We start from the raw sequence: 19002 nt of genomic DNA on the forward strand, positions 1-19002 counted from the left end.
AACATATTGTTTAGTTTAAACAAAATATTGTTTGTTGTTGATAAATCATTACTCTTAAAAGCTCATTTATGTTTTAATTACATTTCAACATTTTATTTATTTGAATTGTTGTCAAAGAAATTAATTTGAAATCAGTTATAGCTATATGCTATATGCTATGAGGAGTGGCATACCTAGTGCTGTACTCTTAGTGTATAAGATGATTGATGGAAATATGAAATTAGAATTTAAATAAAGTTGATGATGCGGGTTCAATAAGAAAACGAAAATTTGGAAATGTTTCAAAAATTACAGATCTGAAAGTGCTGTTACAAACAAGTAGATAAATCACTTGCCAGCTTTACATGTGCCAAGCAATCACGATTCACATCTGTCTATAAAACTAGCTATAAATCATTGATCTGTAAAGCAACGCATTCACATCGCATTAACTGCAACAAACGTGAGACTTGTAGAGGCGTTATCATAGGCTTAGAGTGATGAAATTGTACACGGGGACTATTATAGCCTATTATTTTTCTGGCACATGAAATAAATTCTAAAATTGTAACTGATAACATTTACGGGACGGGGGATGGGAGGCTAAACCATATTCCAGGGGGCTATGACCCCCTTAGACCCCCCTCCCAAATTGTCAAATTTGAGCGTAAATCGTCCGTTTTTGATCGCCGAGGCGTGCGTAGGGATCTTATAGACTATAGTGTTTTCTATTCGGCATATTATTATTATTTCATGATTTCGCAATCCACTGGCGTTGCACAAAGTCGCAACGCCGCGGCACGTTATACGTCAATGTTAGGCCTGTTCGCTCTTCGGATTGGTCGGGCGGCGAAACGTCATGCGCGTTTGCCAACTTGTCATCGGGTCGAACTGTCGGGCGTAACATAATGACCGTCTAATGTCGTACGCGTTAGCAAAAATTATCGGCCGCCCGGCGACGACCTCCGACGGGTCACGACAACGCGAGCGTGGCAACGCCGCAAGAAAAAGAGCCGCTCGGCAGCTCGCTGATAAGCGCAGCCCCGATAGTTTGTTTTTCATTGGCCCGTTGGTCGTTCGCAGCCGTATAAAAACATTATTTACCGCAGTCGCAGTGAACAATCCGACGTCTGGCTTCCGAGCACTCCGAGCCTCAAGGTTTTGGAAATTGGTGGGTCTCGAGGTCGTGAATTTCCGTAGTTCTTCGTACCCAACTGCACCACACTGTAATTTGATAAGAAAAATTCCCGTCGCCGTGTAAACGGTTTCGTGTTTCGCCATTCGTCGTCCTGGTCTGGGGGGGGGGGGGGGGTTTAATGTAAACGGGGGTAGAAAATATTTTCGGTCTGCGAAACTCGCTCTCGCTCTCGCTATCGGTTACGCGGTCGCGTACGACTGGTATCGCGTAGCGACAGCATAATATTGCTGAACCCATCGAGGAGGCGACGTCGTCTGGTCTGGAAACCATCCGGCCGTCGCGATATCCGCGTCGGATACTTCATTACTGCCCGAAATTGTTCGTCCCGGACTTGGGTGGACAGTAGTTGTAGTGTAGTGTAGCAATCGTTCCGTTTCTCCCGACATGTCCGTCGAGACGACTAGCGAAACGATGGAACAGCAGATTTCCACTGTGGGGGAGAACTCGCTGAAACAGTCGGAACCTGACTTTCCTGATAGTAAGTTGATACAACTTGTTTTTTATTGTTTATTCGCTCGTGATCTGACCCCTGTACTTGTCAGGCACATAGATACATAGTGTGTCTGACTGTGTGTGTGTGTGTGTGTGTGTGTGTGTGTGTGTGTGTGTGTGTGTGTGTGTGTGTGTTTGGGAGAAAGATATAGATACGCGGTCACAATGGGACACCGTACAAGCTATAGACCTCATAAGCATAAGTATAAGGTACAAGCGTTGATGGTAAAACATTGTGTTATGGATTACGATGGATAGAATAGGACGTAGTTGAACCATTACACGAATACTGAATAAATTTATTGATTGCTTGTTTTAACATCCTGTTATTATTGAATGCATATTAGAACGAAAATGATAAAAATTTGATTTCAATAGCGAATCTTAGAATCTGTGTATGCTATAAACTATGATGCTTGTTTAAATATTACAATGATAATGTTTTTACTGTTAGTTTAAATACAAACCAAACTAATATAGGTAATATTATGTTATTGAATAATATTTTTTTTTATCAGTGTTCATATTTTCAAATTATTAATTAAAAATATCTCACCGTTTTTGTTTAATAATCTATACGGCTTACCTACCTATACCTACTTAATTTTCTTTCATTTCAAATAAGCTAATATATTTTTAGATAACGTTTAAATATGAACATAAATCAAAAATACATTTTTTTAGTATACTTATAATTAAATGCAAGAAATATAAACTCCTATACGTGTTTTGTTTTTTTTAAATATTTAGCAATTAATTTATTGTATTGGATTACTGCTAGTTAATTGTATAATATTTTCTTAGTATTGATGGTTAGGTAGGTAATTACCAGTGCGTTTTGTGAAAAATATGTATTTATTTATTTTATTTAGGTACCTACCTAATTGATTTAATATTTTTAGTACAAAAGCCCAAATAATATTTTATAATGACATTTAAATTAACAAAAATTATACATTTTTGAATGTTTACCTATATTATCTTATAATATTAAATTTTACAAGCAAGTTAGTCAATGCCCGATAGGTCACAATGTCACATAATGAACTAAAGATTGTATTTTTATTACTTCTCAATAAATAAAAAATTAAATGACAAATAAACAATTTTTGTAATTTGATCTAACATTGATTCATTGAATACAATTTTTATGTATTTTTCAGTTGAACTTCCTGATGATGATCCTAATGAATCAACACCTTCTACATCAAAAAAAGTGTTAACAATATATGGCTTAAAGCGACCTTCGCCAGATGGAGTAGACGGTGATAAAAAAAAAAAAATTAGACCGACTGAAGTAAGTGAAGACGAATTGGAAGTTACTAACAAAGATGATAATAAAGCAAGTCATGTTGAACTGTTGTTACAAAAAGTTTCGGAGTCTCCAGAAAATACAAGCGATGATGAATCTAATGTTTCCAATAAGACACATGATAATCTTAAGAATGAAAATGTTGCTGTTGTTAATGATATTCAGGTAACAGAAAATATATCTACAGCAGTTAATGATACAACTGTAAGAGAAAGTAATTCAAACCTTTCAAATACCAAGATATATACAATTGAAAACATTGTAAATGGTAAAAAAGATGATGCAAACCCTTTGCTAAGATTAAAAAATAAAATACATTTGACAAAAAATACTAATGAAACTAAATCTATACAAAGTCCATGTAATAGTAATACAAATAATAGTGAAAAGGTCGATGTTTGTTCCAATGGTATTTATCAAAATTTTGAACTCATAGATTCTGACAATAGTTCTGATATTTCATTATCTGATCTAACTGATTTACCTGAAGATATCAGTAGTATTATAAGTGGAGCAAAGCCGATTACCAAAGAGAATTTTCCACAGTTATTAAAATTGTTTAGTAGTAAAGAATCGACTTTTGAGGTAAGAAGATTTTTATTGTTTTCAATTTTAATTCTATTATATAATTATATATTAAAATTGTGTAATTACTATTGTTTAGCAAATTTACAGCATGTGTACACAGAAAATTATTGAAATTATGACAGAAAAGTCATTCTGGGGTAATGACCGTTCAGAACTTCAGTTGTTGAAGAAAAGAGAAAAACTCTGGCAGTCAAAATATTCATTACTAGATAGACAATTTAAAGAAATGAAACTTATTGTAAATGTTCATAAACAAGAGTTAAAAAGCAATGAATATGCTAGACCACATCTAGTTACAAGGAATGTTGGTTTACAAGCAAAATTATGTCCAAGAAAGGTAAATCAATTGTGTGATAAAAATATTGAGTACAAAAAATATTGAAGTATGTTGAATTATTTGTAGGAAGGTAGTATGAAGTTACCAAAACAAGCGATTCCTTTGCCAAGACCTGATCCAGTAAGTTTTATTGTTGAAGATGATGATGATGATGTTGTTGAAGTAGAATTTGAAACAGTAGAATCTGCCAGTTCATCAACTTCAAAAATTACAAATACTTCTATAAAAAAGGTAATATAGTACATATCACCATTGAATATAAATACTTTAGATAGTTCACTGGCAATACCGCAACTACCAGGTGTAACAAATTAGACTGACTCCATATTATATAATTAATACAATTAGAAAAATTAAAACTTTGTTAAAAATATGTCAGTGCACCATTTGTCTTCTTTAATTGCACAACAAGCAACATGCAAATGTGTGTACAGTAGATCCAGTTTTGTACCGTTAGTCTTATTATATTAGAGTGATATGACATAATGTTATAATCAAACTTAAAGGCAAGAATATTTTTTAAAGAACCTTATGGGGGCAAACACTTGTTATATTTGTAATTTATCTTTAAAACAAGTCATGGATGTTTTAAGATTGTAACATATAATTATTTATTTATTAATTTATTTTGACCAAACGGGCTGAATATAATATGTCCATGCACACAATTAGATATTATACAATATGTCCTGTCAACAGGTGGGTATGTTAGCTAATAGCACAGTAAAATAGATCAGGAATAAAAACCTATCAACAATATTCTCACCCTTCAGTTTCATAATTCGCTCCAATAAGGTATGGCTTCATCTGAGTCGGTAGAATTATCTTCAAGAAAGTCAACGTCTGAAAAATTGTCAATATTGGCTCCACTACCTAGCTCCTTGTATGTGGTACATCATATATTTCAGTTTTGATAACCATAATGAGTATAATCCATTGTATGAGCTAAAAACGATAAACTATTAAGTAACTTTTGGTTTTGGCAAACGTTTAAAATTGGATACTTGAGTGATATACTTACATAAGTGTGTGTGAATTAGACATTATTGGGTATCTAAGGCTTTTCTGGGTGAATTAAAATCATCAACTGTACGGACTCGAAATCCTTTATTCGTTTGTTCATTTTCTTCTAACTCATCGTTGGAGAAACAAAATTTTCTGAAAATGCAAATTTTAAAAAATATATGTATACCTAATTTATGAATTATGTTAAACGATTATACCTCTTAGATGCGATTTACTACATAGTCGTGCTCAGAGTAGTATCAATGTTGCCGTGAATCACTAACATTTATTTTACTTCTCTATCCCAGACAAGTGGTTTGGATTATGTTTTGAGACAGCCTCTGATCATGTTTACTAATTTACTGAGCATTGTTTAAAAACACTAATTATTATGAAATGATTACCGCAGATTCTATGCCAGGTATAAATTGGGATAAGTACCTAATCATTTAATTCAAAGATTTTTAGCCATTATTTCCTTCTATTTCTTTGATTTTTTGGACATTTAAATTTGTGAACAAATTAACAAATTAGACTGACTCCATATTATTATTAACACATAATATAATCAATACAACTAGAAAATAATACTTACAAACGAAAATTAACGTAATGTTTCGAGTCGATACTTTGGATGTTTTACTAAAAAGAATACACTTATCCGTGGGATTTTATATTAAAATGTATGAATACAACTCTGTATGACTGTTCTGTAGTCTGTATTTTTTGTTCGAATTTCAAATAATCGTGATTCGCGAGTGATTCAAATTTTAAGTTAGAAATTTTTAGTCGGCAAGCGAAAAAATAATAATATTATGTAGTTATTTGCTTGATAACAATTATTACTATTTCGTGGTACATAGTGATAAGACAGAATCGCGGGCATTAAATTTTCGAAATTTCGTGAGCGATGCAGCTCCACGATTTAAGACGTAACACGGGCATTTTATTGTCTTCGTCTTATATAGCAAATTTACGATCAGCAGATCGCTATAGCATCATTAGTTTAAAAATTAGAGTGAATCGACCTATATTGATACTATTGGCAAATTTACGTTCTGCTTAATACATTTTTATTATTTGTGTCTGTGTACACGATAAGTATTTGAAACAATGGTCCGCTTTTCATCTATTTCGGTGGGAAAGTGAATCTAGTAGGTGCATAGGGGATGTCGAAATGAACGGTACTTAGTCTACAAAAGCGCCGGGAAAAACAAAAAAAAAATAGTAAAATGTGAATTTTTACGTAAATTCGGTTAGTGGCCTAAAAATGTGAGCCAGTGAGCGATCTGTAGAATTTATAATCAATGATATTACCTATTGTAATTTGTTGAAAGAAGTATTTTAAGAAATAATTTATTTATTTATTTGATACAAATACTCATTTCTTGATAATTATCTTAACACAATATATTTATTTTATCGAGGATTTTATATTGATAATTTTTTTTTAAAAAACAAGATATTGTTTTGTTTTTATTATGCATTTCTTTGAATGCTATTTTAAGAAGAAGTATGGTTTATAATTGTGTATACTTCTCATGACATCTTTATAACTTCAGAAATCTGGTCTGTGGTGATTTGGCTTTTTCTCGTTTTTCTGTGTAGTTTCTCTAAAAAAAAATCATTGAATCAGAAGAAAACAGCTAGAAAATTAAGCGTCTGATCTCACATAAATTTTTTTTATTCATACGTAATATATTCATATTTTTTTTATAGCAAATGCCTCCCTCAATTAGTACATCAAAAACGCCAATAGTATCTACAAAAAATGTTACTGCGAAAAAAGCGTCGCTTTTACCAGCGGGGTCATTGGTGGCACTTAACTAATTTATTATTTAATTATATATGATTTAACAATTTAATTTTAAATTAAAAAATATGATTGACAACTGAAGTTAAACAATTTTTAGAATAATTCTCTAGCACCTATTGAACAAGACTGTCATAACTTAAGTGAGCTGGAGTGTAATCCACTCTAAGGAGTAAAAACTAGGCATTTTATATTTCAGTTAATATAGATCTTATGAATGTGTTTAAAGTAAATGAACATTATTGTGTGTAATTCGTAGTACTGATCATTTTGTATAGGGGAATTATGGTGACCGGATATGTACGTCTGTCATTTTACCTGCGTGCATGCACGTGTAACCAATATTAATTTATAAAACTACAAACATTTTTTTTCAAAAAATACTACTAGTGACTTTAATCATCGGATTGAAAGTTTGGATTTAAATTTTGAAAGCAGATTTGAATTCTCCTCTAAATTTACTATGCTTGAACTATTGTATAGTTTTTATATTCTATATCAGTGTATTTAAATTTGTATTATGAATATGGTCTATATTTACTCTTTTGTTAGTACATTTCTAAAGAAATAAAAATAAAAATCCGAAAAATGAAATTGTCAAAGCATAGATAATTTAGTGACAAATTCAAATCTGCTTTCAAAATTAATATCAGAAAATTATATTGGAAGAACTAAGAAGTGATTGAAGTTGTGAATTATGTTTCAATCTAAAATGATCGCGCTTTAGCCTCCTTAAAATTTATAGTATTGAGAACAAGCGATTTGAATTTTGAATCTAAGAGATGTTAAAGAGTTATTTACCTATGGTCTTGAAACAAAAAATTTAAATACTTTAAAACATGCTTTACAATATGACTTTTTTTAAATATTATGAAGTACTCTCTTAAACCCAAAAAGTTAGACTTGTGGCCTTTTACAATGTTTCAAGCAAACGCAAGACCTAACTTATTTTGAGATGTGACTGCAATATCACAAATTATAAAATGCAATACTACCACAACTCTAAATATTGCATTTTCAATCGACATATCACACAATAATTAGTTTTTATTTAGTGCAAGAACACCACAAATCAAAATAGTTGAACTCTATTTTAAGAAGAAATATCATTTATAATTGTGTATATTTATATTATTATTTTTTTTGTTATAGAAAATGCCTCCCTTAATTACTACATCAAAAATGCTAAAAGTATCTACAAAAAATGTTACCGGATTTCCAAAGACTGTTAATGCTGCAAAGTCTTTGAATCTTATCAACATTGGCACTGCTCCTACTACTATAATAGATCTAACAGGAAATGATGATGGAATTGAAGAATCAAATATAATCAATTTGGAGGATTCAATTCCACCTATCAAAATTGCTCGGCGAATTCCAGTGTCGCTTTTACCAGCGGAGACATTGGTGGTACGTAACTAATTTATTATTAAATTATATATGATTTTAAACAATTTAATTTTAAATTAAAAAATATGATTGACAACTGAAGCTATACAATTTCTAGAATAAGTCTCTAGCACCTAATTTTTTCTTTTCTTTGATTATTATAATTATTATTCATTGTAGCGCTTTCCTCGACGAACAATTGTTTTAAATAAAGATACCATAAATACAAGTCCAAAATCCAAAAATCTTAAACCAATTTTAATTGAAGGTAAGTTTTTAAGTTTTAACTTCATTTTAAATATTTATTATATATTATAGTTATCTCGGTGTTTCAATTTATTTGATTATTGGAATTATTTTTATAAAGTGTTACATATGTCATAGGATACAAATTAAGCCATACTTAGAACGGTTATGGTCAGAGATTATAACATTTGGTGATAATAATGTTTTTATTTGTTGGGTATAATCAGTTAAAAGTGCTAAAAATAATTTCTTTATGAATATTTTAATTTTCTTTATTGTTCTATATTCCAAATTAATTGTTGACAATAATAATTTAGCTGCTATAAAAGCGAATCACAATAATATTTATCTGATTAAATTACCAATTTGTATTTTATTTCAATTATGATTTTTTAAACCAGTTTTAACTAGATATAAATATTTTACTATCGACCCTAAAATAAAATAAAATAAAATAATTAACAATGTTTTTGAATCAACAACCGATTATGTTCGGACTATATGTCAAACCGATTATATGATTATCTTAGTCAATCATAATAGTTGCTTCACCGTCATTCAACATTCTGATCTTGTATATTTTGTTTTGTTACGTAGATATATCTTAAACTTTAAAAAAAGTATCAATTATTAGAACTACATTTTGATCACGAAAAAGTTTCTGTTGTTAATGATATTCAGGTAAAAGAAATATATCCACAGAAGTTATTGATTCAACTGTAAGAGATAGTAATTCAAACCTTTCAAATACCAAGATATTTTTATAAATTGAAAACATTGTAAATAGTAAAAACATGATGCAAACCCTTTGCTAGAATTAAAAAATAAAATACATTTGACAAAAAATACTAATGAAACTAGATCTATAGAAATTCCATGTAATAATAATACAAATAATAGTGAAAAGGTCGATGTTTGTTCTAATGGTATTGATCAAAATTTTAAATTCATAGATTCTGACAATAGTTCTGATATTTCATTATCTGATTTAAATGATTTACGTGAAGATATCAGTAGTATTATAAGTGGAGCAAAGTCAATTACCGAAGAGAGTTTTCCATCGTTATTAAAATTGTTTAGTAGTAAAGAATCGACTTATGAGGTAAGAAGATTTTTATTGTTTTCAATTTTAATTCTATATTATATTAATTATATATTAAAGTTGTGTTATTACTATTGTTTAGCAATTTTACAGCATGTGTACACAGAAAATTATTGGAATGATGACAGAAAAGTCATTCTGGGGTAATGACCGTTCAGAACTTCAGTTGTTGAAGAAAAGAGTAAAACTCTGGCAGTCAAAATATTCATTACTAGATAGAGAATTTAAAGAAATGAAACTTATTGTTAATGTTCATAATCAAGAGTTAAAAAGCAATGAATATGCTAGACCACATCTAGTTACAAGGACTGTTGGTTTACAAGCAAAATTATGTCCAAGAAAGGTAAATCAATTGTGTGGTAAAAATATTGGGTACAAAAAATATTGAAGGATGTTGAATTATTTGTAGGAAGGTAGTATGAAGTTACTAAAACAAGCGATTCCTTTGCCAAGACCTGATCCAGTAAGTTTTATTGTGGAAGATGATGATGATGATGTAGTTGAATTAGAATTTGAAACAGTAGAATCTGCCAGTTCATCAACTTCAAAAATTACAAATACTTCTATAAAAAAGGTAATATAGTACATATTATCACCATTGAATATAAATACTTTAGATCATTCACTGGCCCGTATTTACGCGACACAAAAAAGTGATGTAAAATGGATGTGGCCGTTATGAAGCACTGTCACATCCATGTTGTGTCAATTTTTTGTGCCGCCTAAATATGAGCCAGTGAGCGATCTGTAGAATTTATAATCAATGATATTACCTATTGTAATTTGTTAAAAAAAGTATTTTAATAAATAATTAATTTAGTTATTTAATACAAACACTCATTCTTGATAATTATCTTAACACAATATATTTATTTTATCGAGGATTTTAAATTGATAATTTTTTTTTAAAAAACAAGATATTGTTTTATTTTTGTTATGCATATATTAGAACTCTATTTTAAGAAGAAATATCATTTATAATTGTGTATATTCATATTATTATTTTTTTTGTTATAGAAAATGCCTCCCTTAATTACTACATCAAAAATGCTAAAAGTATCTACAAAAAATGTTACCGGATCTCCAAAGACTGTTAATGCTGCAAAGTCTTTGAATCTTATCAACATTGGCACTGCTCCTACTACTATAATAGATCTAACAGGAAATGATGATGGAATTGAAGAATCAAATATAATCAATTTGGAGGATTCAATTCCACCTATCAAAATTGCTCGGCGAATTCCAGTGTCGCTTTTACCAGCGGAGACATTGGTGGTACGTAACTAATTTATTATTAAATTATATATGATTTTAAACAATTTAATTTTAAATTAAAATATATGATTGACAACTGAAGCTATACAATTTCTAGAATAAGTCTCTAGCACCTAATTTTTTCTTTTCTTTGATTATTATAATTATTATTCATTGTAGCGCTTTCCTCGACGAACAATTGTTTTAAATAAAGATACCATAAATACAAGTCCAAAATCCAAAAATCTTAAATCAATTTTAATTGAAGGTAAGTTTTTAGTTTTACTTCATTTTAAATATTTATTATATATTATAGTTATCTCGGTGTTTCAATTTATTTGATTATTGGAATTATTTTTATAAAGTGTTACATATGTCATAGGATACAAATTAAGCCATACTTAGAACGGTTATGGTCAGAGATTATAACATTTGGTGATAATAATGTTTTTATTTGTTGGGTATAATCAGTTAAAAGTGCTAAAAATAATTTCTTTATGAATATTTTAATTTTCTTTATTGTTCTATATTCCAAATTAATTGTTGACAATAATAATTTAGCTGCTATAAAAGCGAATCACAATAATATTTATCTGATTAAATTACCAATTTGTATTTTATTTCAATTATGATTTTTTAAACCAGTTTTAACTAGATATAAATATTTTACTATCGACCCTAAAATAAAATAAAATAAAATAATTAACAATGTTTTTGAATCAACGTATATTTTTTTATTCATATGAATTTAAAACAAATTAACATTATAACAATAGTATAAATAATGATAAATTATTAATGGTTATAAAATATAATATTATTAATATGTATGTATCAGCACGTAGTAATAATGGTAATGCATAAATAGGTTTATAAACACACGTCTGAACCCTTGATCCATTCCACTGCCTCTGGTATTATTGCATAAATTCCTTCAATTCTCTGACTACGTTTTCCTGCCTGACATTCCATTAAGTAAGCTTATGTTTTTGTAATTATGTACTTGGTATGTTGAGCATCCATCAGTGTCTATGTGGTGTTATTTGCTATGCTATTGTGATATACCTACTGCGTGTACAATAGCATATGCAAAGCACGAGCAGGTTACCACTTTCCTTTTCTCGTCATTCCATTTTAATATTATTTATGGTTTGTCATTCATTGCTACAATGATACGCTCAACTATCTTTCAGTCCCCATTTATGCATTATGTATCCATAACGACCATGACCAGTCTGTAGTTGATTTTGTACATACTACCCCTGCCTGGGCATTTCCATTCCTATGTGGGATCTATCACTAAATATTTGTTTACTGTAGAAAAGTGTGTCTATTCATTATGCCATTCTGTAACATTATTCTCATCATTTCTTAAAAAGATGCATATAAATGAGTCCTTGATATCAATCTGAATATGAGCACGTACATCCTTGAATGTTGTCCATAATACTGACCCCTTCCTGTCCTCTGAATTGTTGTGATTAGTTTTTCTTTCTTTCGTATTTCGTGTATTTGATAATATGTTTGTTAACATATGTAGCCATTACAATGGAGTAAATTTTACTGTTAAATTTTATCCCGTTGAAGCATCATCCCCTTTTCTGGCCAGCTTCTGCATCAGATTAATTTGTGATCTTAATGACTTAATTCCTATCTTACATAAGGTATTTGCTCTTAAATGTAAGAATGGTGCCCAATGTTTTTCCCAGATACTTAGGTGTGAAGTTGTGTTTAATTTGTACTCCTTTGAATAGGTAATACTTTCAACTCCGCATGACTATCTAATGCTCAGATAAAATTTACGTACCTCCAATGAGGATTTTCAGGAATTGGCTTTAAATGCTATTTATAGAAGTATTAATATATTGTATTCGAGTCATCTGTTAGCGTCACCTAGAACTCTGCTCTGGTATGGAATTGCAATCAATCAAAACCTAAACTATTTATTGTGTATATATTGTGTATATTATACAAGTTAAATAAAATGTGGGTTAGAATTGATTCTCAGGGTGAGTCCATTATTGAGTGTGTACCAGTTGCTTCCTTTTTTGCCCAAAAATACTTAAAAATACAGTGGTTTGTGATCATCTCATCTATGATTGTTACTAATTTTTTGTATGGAATGACTAGTAATTAATTCATAAAACTAGAGACAGTGTTACATGCTGCACTTATTTTAAGTCTCCTTTACAATCCTAATACTATTAAGGCTGTAAGTACAAGTATTTGTTCTTTGTATCCTCTGTGGTAATTATTGAATCCATTTATAGTACCCAGAAAATCATTATAGAATATAGTTAACTAAATAAAAATTCTTGTTCTTGCAAATATAAGAAACTATAAATGATATGGTCTTTGAGTATATTGTATAACCCATCTGCGGGGGGATCCTTGTTGGTTTTCTTTATTACATTATACAATAGACATACACCTCATTCTGTATGTGCTTAGTACTGGGTGCATTCCAACATTTTTTTTTTTGGTATTTAAATTCTATTGATAAAATACCAATAGTTATTAAAAATTAAAATATTGTTATTAAACAACTTAATTTTGAATATTACAGTGGATTTATTTACTAAATCAGTTGGATTCATTAATTTGATTACTTATTACTCTGAATAAATAGGGCTAGATACCAGATGTCTTAGATTTCAAGACTACTATTTAAATACATTGTGTGCTGTATCAGAATTTTAAATAATTAATTGTTATTTTAGTGTCACGTGTTGATCCTGTACTAGTTCAGCCTTGTACTGTTACTTATACTGCACATCGTGTTCCAGTATCTAGAACATTACAACCAATGTCAACAGCCTCTTATGCACCACGCAATATAACAATATCTCAACTCTATGCATCATTAAGAACATTAACTCCAAGTTATACAACACGCCAAATACCAGCATCTCGTATATCTGGATCAATGTCTGGCATTGCGTTGCCACAGGCATCTCCTGGAAAATCTTATACTACATGCCAAGTACCATTATTATTACGTTCAATACATCATACAGGATCTCAATCGACAAGAAAACCGCCACCTCTTGCGATACCACTCTTAGGAGTATGGGAATTCTGTTAATATTTATACTATAAAAAGAAATAAAAATAATCTAAATTTATATTATACATGTATAATAAGATATTTTTTTAAACTTATAGCATCCTTCTCCAGTACCTGGAATTCCAAACCAAAAGAGTCTTTCTGCATGGAAAAGATTACCTCCCGCACCTAATTTGACCATTTCAAAATCATCAGAAGTGCAAAATATGCCTCAAGGTAGTAATATTAAGTAACTATATTACCAAATTTATAAATTTCTTACATTTTCTACTTTTATTTCATAGCATTAGTGCTCTCGTGGACTATGAATGTTAATAGAACAATTGCAGAAGTAATAAGTTATCAGATATATGCTTATCAAGAAACCCCTGATCAACCACCTAGCATTGACCTATGGAAGAAAATTGGCGATGTAAATGCTCTTCCTCTACCAATGGCTTGCTCACTTACTCATGTAAATATATTTAAATGATTTTTTTTTGTTTTTGAGGGTATGATCTTATATTTTTTTTTTCTTAAATTTATTTTTATAGTTTTCAAATGGTCAAAAATATCATTTTTTAGTAAGAGCTGTTGATGTTTACACTCGTGTTGGGCCATTTAGCACACCGAAAAGTATGTATTTGAAATTAACTTAATGTTAAACATTAAGAAGTTAAATATTAATATTCTGGTATATTTTTCCTTAGGTATATTATAAATGAATTTACATGTTTGACATTAAGAAATTAATCTCCTACCATAATGTTTTTTACTTCATGAGGTTATTAGGTATTTGGTTTATTTCCATGCTAAATAACTTAATAATTATTAAGCTTTCCAAATGATAATAATTTTTTTATTTTTGTGATTCATTCATAGTGTGTTAATTTTTCTTTAAAAGTAAATAAATTAATAAATAAATAAATTTAAAAAAATATTATATGACTTCCGCTATTATAATTGATTTATTTAAATTTTTCTTTGAAGATACACAGTAAATACAAATTGTAGTGATATGTTTTGATATGTAACTATTATTATTTTAATTTAAGCCAATTTAAATATTTTTTAAATATTAACTATGTAAAAAAATAATAAATAACCATGCATATTTTAATAATATTTTTTATATAGTAATTTTATCAACAGTTTTATGGCAGTTTAATTTGGATTAAGAAATAATAATTTAATAAACAAGTTATTGTGTGTTTCTGAAATAGTATTTTGGTATAATATATTGTTATTAATTAATGATAATTTATGGCTATTAAAGAAACACCCATTTTTTTTTATCTCAAACAATTTAAACATTCTGTGTGTGAAATTCTATAGAATAGTTGATAAATATATTATTTATTATGGACCATTTTATTCATAATGTTTGGCCATTTACCGGATCATAAACATGTATACATTTTTATAATGAAAGTGTTTTGTTTCATAATATGTAGCTATTTGTTTATAAGATTGGTTAAAACACAGACATATTTTTATTCCTATCAATTAGTTTATGTTTTTTTAATTATACATTGTTGTTTTTTTTTCACAACTAATCAATTTTCATATTATTTTACACCAATGATGTAATTTAAAATGTATTTAGTATTAATATAAAATTATTATTAAGTTTTTTTGTCATTTTTTCTATACATAGGTACCTAAAAACCTCACAGTAAGCTCATGTATCTAATATGGGAATATTAATAAGGTCGGATACCAAACACAAAAACCATTACTAAAGAAACATGTATCTGATTTTAGATTCAATGCGTAGTAATGAATGTATTGATTTTACGATGATGTGTGTTTTTTATTACTGTGTCTGACATACTTTCTAGTAGAGAAAAATTGTGTGTTTCTGCTATCAAATTTCATCTAGTTTGTAATTTTGTGAGGATGAAATCAAAAATGGTTTGTTCTTTAAAAACTAGGTAATTGAGAAAAACATTTATCAAAAATGTAATATTATTACTAAAGTAACTATATGATTACCTTGATAACTTAAAAGTTATAACTCATAAACCACTCGCCCTAAATTCAATTTTTATGTTTTGAAATATTTAGACAAGTATTATGCTTTGGAATATGAAATTAATACTCTATGTTATCATTCAAAAAAGTAAAAACTTAAAAGATTATAAAGATAAAAAAAATTTGAAAATATAACTTTTTAATAAAAACGTAGTTTTATAAAACTAAATAGATAGGTACGTTTGGTATCAAATATTTTCTAAATCATATAGGTATAATTTATATATTATAATTTGTTTATATTTTATAAATTTGTTATGTCGTAGTACCTCCGCTGGGAGCTGGCCTCTGCAGTCCATCAAATCTGCCTTTTTAATTTATTTTTTTTAATTACTATTAATTATTGTTCTTTTTTATTTGAAACAGACTGGATAAAAATTATGAAACAAAATAAAATATTTTATAAATTTACGATCAACTTCATAAGTAGAATAGGTGTATAATAGAATAGAATAACTATATAATATTGAAACCTACAAATAAAAAATATAAAACTAATTTTCAAAGAATTGAAATAGCGATTTTCTTCACATGCACTACGCAGCAGTTCGGTCGATTGAACATGTTCGTATTTATAAATATTAGATATATTTATATATTTCTAAACATATTTGCAACGTTGTCGACTTTAATTAAAATGCATCACAGTGAATCATAAATGGCCAAAATATTATCCCATAATCCTTATAGAAGCTATTCTCCTCAAAATACATATAAGCTGTTAACGGGGCTGTGCATTTAATGCACTAAAAAACCTTAAAATATGTACTTAAAATGTAAAAATTTCAATTTAAAATGCCAATAATTATAGTATAAAATTCTCTTAAAATAGTTTTTAATTTAATTTTTATATTTATATTGATATTATACGATATTATACATTAGTACATTACATTTTACATGCATAAAAATGTGTTTATTTAATTTAAAAAAGGGGGGCAAGTGGATGTCACTCTGAGTAAACGGTCACTTTGTACGGTCCATTGTTTAAAATGCTTAACGCGGACACTTTGTACGGTTAGGTGAAAAAGTCCATTGCAGAACGCAGGAACTTTGTACTATTATATACATAAAGTATATATTATAAATATAAGTTATATACCTAAGTTAATAATACTATCTATTATATATGCCAAATTGTATAAAAAATGTTATAAATATTATTTGGTAAATCTGGGAAAACATGGGTACATATAAATCGATAATAGTTAATTAATTAAGTAAATTAAATATTTAAAAGCGAATTATTTTAAAATTGATTTATTTTGACGAATTATTCCAAAATTGATTTATTAAACCCTCAATAAATATTAATCTATAATTATGCATGTGCACTTTATATCTGAGCTTGACACCAGGTATTATATCAACATTATTATTTTTTTTGTCATTTTGACATATCTCCATATTATACTATAATACATGTAGTTTTTAAAGATTTTGTTCAGTATTATATTTTATTTGTCATTTTTACATATTTATATTGTACACATTTTTAATTTACTTTAAAACTGAAATATAATACAATTTATTAATATTTATAATCATAGTATTGATTGTTTGTTTATTTTGATTATTATTAGTATACCTACAATAGCTATAACAATTTACTACTCATTTTTAATTTTTCTATTTTAATAATTGGCATTATACATATATACTTACTACTTAGGCATATAACTTATATTTATGATATATACTTTATGTATATAATAAGTGTCCGCGTTCTGCAATGTACCTTTTTACCCAACCGTACAGAGTGTCCGCGTTTCGCACTTTAAATCCTTGACCGTCCAAAGTGACCTAGAACCAGCTGTTAGGTACGTCCTACCACCTGTAAGCTGTAACAATCGTGACATTGTGTCACCTGCGGCCGACAGTAGGTATATACCAGGGTTTGGAAAAAAACAGTTTTTTTCATTTAAAAAAAAAAACAGTTTTTTATTAATTTCTGTTGTTTTTTTTGTTTTAAACAAAATATTTTATTTTGTTTTTTTCAATTGTTTTAAACATGTTTTAAAACAAAAAAAAAATGTTATAATAATTTACTTTGAAAGGACAATGGGAAATCGCACATAGAACTCGCGTGGGTACAACGATAGAACACAAATAATGTATTATCTGACAAAACTACAAAAGTTGTTATTATTAAAATTTTTTTAAAATTTTAATACTTAATGTTTTTGGACTTATTAGTTATCAGTTTATTACTCAACTTAAAAATCTATTGTATTGTTTTACTTTTTGTTAAATATTGTAATGTCAATTCTAATTTGTTATGTACCTACCTATTTATAATCTTGTCAAGACTTAATAAAGAAATTAAAGAAGACTGAAATAAATTGAATATTGTATTATGATATTTTATAAAGTAATTAATTATTAATTAATATTAATTGTAAGTTTTTTTTTCAATCAATAGTTAGTAGATAGTCGGTACTCATAATAACAAAACAGTCGATGATGTGATTATTGATTTACTTAAAAATATATCATATGATTATATGAAATATTGAAATGTCATTTATTTCACTATTGGTATAGTATATGCCAATGTTTCTATATAATTATAATATACTAATATACTATAATTAATGATCTTAGAGTTATGTTTGACTCAAAACTTAATTTAAAACTACATACTAATAATATTATTAAAAAATCATCATCCAAACTATGATTTATCAAGCGCACTTGTAAAGACTTCCACGATGCTCATGCTCTTAAATTGCTATATTTTTCATTAGTACGCTCTCAACTGGAATATGCAAATTTGATTTGGCATACTAACACTCTATAACCCAAAATAAAGACCTCTCTCAAATTCAAAATAATATTTTAAGATTTGTAAGCTTTCAATGTCACATTTATAGAGCTCTTCATTCTGATTATAACATTATAAATAGGCTTTTCTCTATAATACCACTCGAAAAAGATTGACACAACTAAATTTAAAATTTTTTTATAAACTATTACACAATATTATAGATTGTCCAGAACTTGTCGAACGCCTATGTTTCAAAATAAATCCCCTAAACTCTAGACAAAAACAACTTTTCTATCCACCAAACATTTCATCCAAATATATGTCATTCTCTCCTTCTAATACTCTAATGGCTATAGGAAACTCCATATATAATATAGATTTATTTCACTGTTCACTTAATGATCTCTCTTCGTATATTCATTAATTTTCAATTGTTATGT

The 19002-nt window shown here is 28.4% G+C and overlaps 2 protein-coding genes and 1 long non-coding RNA gene across 3 annotated transcripts; 2 read left to right on the forward strand and 1 right to left on the reverse strand.

Annotated features, from left to right (window-relative positions):
* The first annotated feature begins 1561 nt into the window (after positions 1-1561).
* Positions 1562-3680, forward strand: LOC107883804 (homeobox protein 14-like). Its single transcript, XM_016804545.1, has 3 exons — positions 1562-1655; positions 2833-3566; positions 3657-3680. The coding sequence occupies exons 1-3, from the start codon at positions 1562-1564 to the stop codon at positions 3678-3680; spliced, it is 852 nt and encodes a 283-aa protein (XP_016660034.1).
* Positions 3681-4561: 881 nt separating this feature from the next.
* On the reverse strand, positions 4562-5150 carry LOC115033367. The gene is made up of 3 exons (XR_003838684.1): positions 5130-5150; positions 4928-5064; positions 4562-4851 (listed from the first exon to the last, which is right to left on the reverse strand). It is a non-coding gene; the product is annotated as an uncharacterized LOC115033367 (long non-coding RNA).
* Positions 5151-7009: 1859 nt separating this feature from the next.
* Positions 7010-14500, forward strand: LOC107883803. Its single transcript, XM_016804544.2, has 13 exons — positions 7010-7024; positions 7877-8134; positions 8294-8381; positions 9313-9461; positions 9544-9804; positions 9871-9981; positions 10479-10736; positions 10896-10983; positions 13436-13782; positions 13881-13998; positions 14067-14236; positions 14316-14397; positions 14472-14500. The coding sequence occupies exons 1-13, from the start codon at positions 7010-7012 to the stop codon at positions 14480-14482; spliced, it is 1956 nt and encodes a 651-aa protein (XP_016660033.2). The 3' UTR covers positions 14483-14500.
* The last annotated feature ends 4502 nt before the right edge of the window (positions 14501-19002 follow it).

This window comes from Acyrthosiphon pisum, chromosome X (genome assembly GCF_005508785.2).
Source record: "Acyrthosiphon pisum isolate AL4f chromosome X, pea_aphid_22Mar2018_4r6ur, whole genome shotgun sequence".
In the NCBI taxonomy this organism is placed as follows: Eukaryota; Metazoa; Arthropoda; class Insecta; order Hemiptera; family Aphididae; genus Acyrthosiphon; species Acyrthosiphon pisum.

Coding starts and splice junctions, on each gene's coding strand:
- LOC107883804 (XM_016804545.1), top strand. CDS start 1,562: ATGTCCGTCGAGACGACTAGCGAAACGATGGAACAGCAGATTTCCACT. Junction 1,656..2,832: donor GGAACCTGACTTTCCTGATA/GTAAGTTGATAC, acceptor TGTATTTTTCAG/TTGAACTTCCTGATGATGAT. Junction 3,567..3,656: donor GTAAAGAATCGACTTTTGAG/GTAAGAAGATTT, acceptor GCAAATTTACAG/CATGTGTACACAGAAAATTA.
- LOC107883803 (XM_016804544.2), top strand. Junction 13,999..14,066: donor AGTGCAAAATATGCCTCAAG/GTAGTAATATTA, acceptor TTTATTTCATAG/CATTAGTGCTCTCGTGGACT. Junction 14,237..14,315: donor TGGCTTGCTCACTTACTCAT/GTAAATATATTT, acceptor TTATTTTTATAG/TTTTCAAATGGTCAAAAATA.